Source organism: Mandrillus leucophaeus, unplaced genomic scaffold, assembly GCF_000951045.1.
Source record: "Mandrillus leucophaeus isolate KB7577 unplaced genomic scaffold, Mleu.le_1.0 Scaffold112, whole genome shotgun sequence".
NCBI lineage: Eukaryota > Metazoa > Chordata > Mammalia > Primates > Cercopithecidae > Mandrillus > Mandrillus leucophaeus.
In genome coordinates this window covers 1,233,554-1,235,823 of record NW_012099432.1, presented here as the reverse complement: position 1 = coordinate 1,235,823, position 2,270 = coordinate 1,233,554, and the positions used below count along the sequence as shown (strand labels likewise).

General features: G+C 54.1%; 1 protein-coding gene across 1 annotated transcript in view; it reads right to left on the bottom strand.

Moving 5' to 3' along the window:
* QTRT1 (queuine tRNA-ribosyltransferase 1) overlaps positions 1 to 1,539 on the bottom strand; it is a 16,957-nt gene extending 15,418 nt beyond the window's left edge. Inside the window, exons 1-3 of the mRNA XM_011994548.1 lie at positions 1,278 to 1,539; positions 970 to 1,038; positions 733 to 871 (exon numbers count right to left, since the gene is read on the bottom strand). Coding sequence (XP_011849938.1) covers positions 733 to 871; positions 970 to 1,038; positions 1,278 to 1,520 — 451 coding nt within the window. The 5' untranslated portion in view covers positions 1,521 to 1,539. The remainder of the gene's footprint in view (positions 1 to 732; positions 872 to 969; positions 1,039 to 1,277) is intronic.
* Between the last annotated feature and the right edge of the window lie 731 nt (positions 1,540 to 2,270).

The window sequence follows — 2,270 nt, the reverse complement described above, 5'->3', positions numbered from 1 at the left end:
GGATCACCTGAGCTCAGGAGTTCGAGACTAGCCTGACCAACATGGAGAAACCTCATCTCTACTAAAAATACAAAATTAGCCGAGCGTTGTGGCGCACGCCTGTAATCCCAGCTATTTGGGAGGCTGAGTCAGGAGAATCGCTTGAACCTGGGAGGCAGAGGTTGCGGTGAGCCGAGATCGCACCACTGTACTCCAGCCTGGGCAACAAGAGCGAAACTCCTCCTCCTCAAAAAAAAAGGAAGGATATTGAGGATATGGGAGGAGCCTAATGCCTCCCCAATCCTCTTGTTGCCACCATTATTTCAACAGGTATTTGTACAATTAATTTGTTTTTTAAATTTATTTTTTTGGTAGAGACAGGGTCTCCCTGTATTGCCCAAGCTGGTCTCCAACTCCCAGCCTCAAGTGATCTTCCCACCTCAGTTTCCCAAATTGCTGGGATTACAGGCATGAGCTTCTACATCCAGTCTTAATTTGCTGAGAGAAAAATTGCAATAATAATACTTAAGCTACTACATGGCTGGCATGGAGATTTACGACATCATCTCATATGTACTTGTCAACAATTCTACCAAAGACCTGCTACTATTTACCCCCGCTTTGAGTTGGTTCAGCTGAAGCTCAGTGAGGAGTGACCTGCTCAAAGCCACACAACACCTAAAGAACAGGCCCTGTGTCACCTTCACCCCCTGACAGACAGGGTAAGGGGGCGGCTCCCCAGGGTCCTCTCACCCAGCGCGTTCTGGATCTGCACGGATTTCTCCGGGCTCAGCAGGGTCTCACTGCCGTCGTAGGGAGAGCGGAAGCGGACGCCCTCCTCCGTCACCTCGGACAGAGACACCAGTGACACCATCTGGAAACCGCCGCTGTCCTAAGGGAAACCCCACCGCAAGGCTGTCAGGGGGTGGAGATGGGGGACCCCTCACTCCAGAGAAGCGCCCTAGGACGCCGGCTCTCTCCTCAGCTCACCGTTAGCAGATTATGTGGCCAATTCATGAAGCCGTGGAGACCGTTGGCTTTCTGGATCAGTTCGGGTCCCTGGGTTGATAGAAGAAAGTGTCAGGTTAGGGGTGACAGCGTCCCTGGGGGCCCTTCTTGAGAGACAGAGCTGGCCAGCTTTAGTCCCCGCTGCTCTTTCACGCCCAGCACAAGGCCTGGTCATGGGGGGGCGCTCAATACGGCTGGTCGATTGACTTTGGGAGGAGTGTCCGGGCCTGGAGGACGCTCCATGGCTCCCCACGCCTCGCCGCCTCCCCGCGCGGGCAGAGCCCACCCACCGGCCTTAGACCCAGATGGTAGGTATTGCCCAGGCAGATGCGGCAACCCAGAGCGTCCAGCTGCTCTGTCGTGATGCCCTTCATGGTGGCCTGCGTGCCCACTGGCATGAACACAGGAGTTGCCACTGTCCCATGAGGCAGCCGCAGCTCGCCTGCCCGGGCCCTGGAGCGGCTGCATTCGGCCACCAGCCGCATGATCCGTGGGGCCGACTCCAGGGAAGCCTGGGTGGCTACTCCCGCCATCTTGACTGTCGGGACCACGTGGGCCATACCACACAGTGGGCGGCGCCATGTTGACTGCTGTCACGTGACAGCGCGACCCCGTTCTGGAGCCCGGGAAAGCGTCGGGGGACCATGGCAACGGATTTGAACCCCTGGTCCTGGCTGGGCGCCCACTTAACTCCTACCCGCAACACGCTAAAGCGAAGAATCAAAATTGCGCTGGGAACGAATCCCATCCCTAGCACTTTCGAGCTACAATCAGAGAATCTCTTAGCCATAATTTTCTCTTGCATAAAATGTGGCGAATTACAGCATCTCGGCATAAAGACGTTTTAAGGATTGAATAAAGATGATGTATAGATCTTTACACAGTGCTTGGCCCAGGCTGCAGTGAGTTATTGGTGGCGCTTTTGTTGCATCTTGTTCATTGCTTTGTACCAAGAGATTAGTACAGGACCTAGCACATATTAAGGGTTCAGTTAGCATTAGTTTATTCAATAAAAGAAGGAGGCTGGGTGCAGTGGCTCACGCCTGTAATCCCATCAATTTGGGAGGCCAAGGCGGTAAATCAGTTGAGCCCAGAGGTTCGGGACCAGCCTGGGCAAAATAATGAGACTTCATCTCTACCAACGAAACAAACAAAAAATTTAGCCCGGCACGCTGGCGCCCTCTGTAGTCTCAGCTACTTGGGAGGCTGAAGCGAAAAGATCACTTGAACCCAGGAGACAGATGAGGCCGTGAGCTGTGATCATGCCAGTGCACTACAGTCTG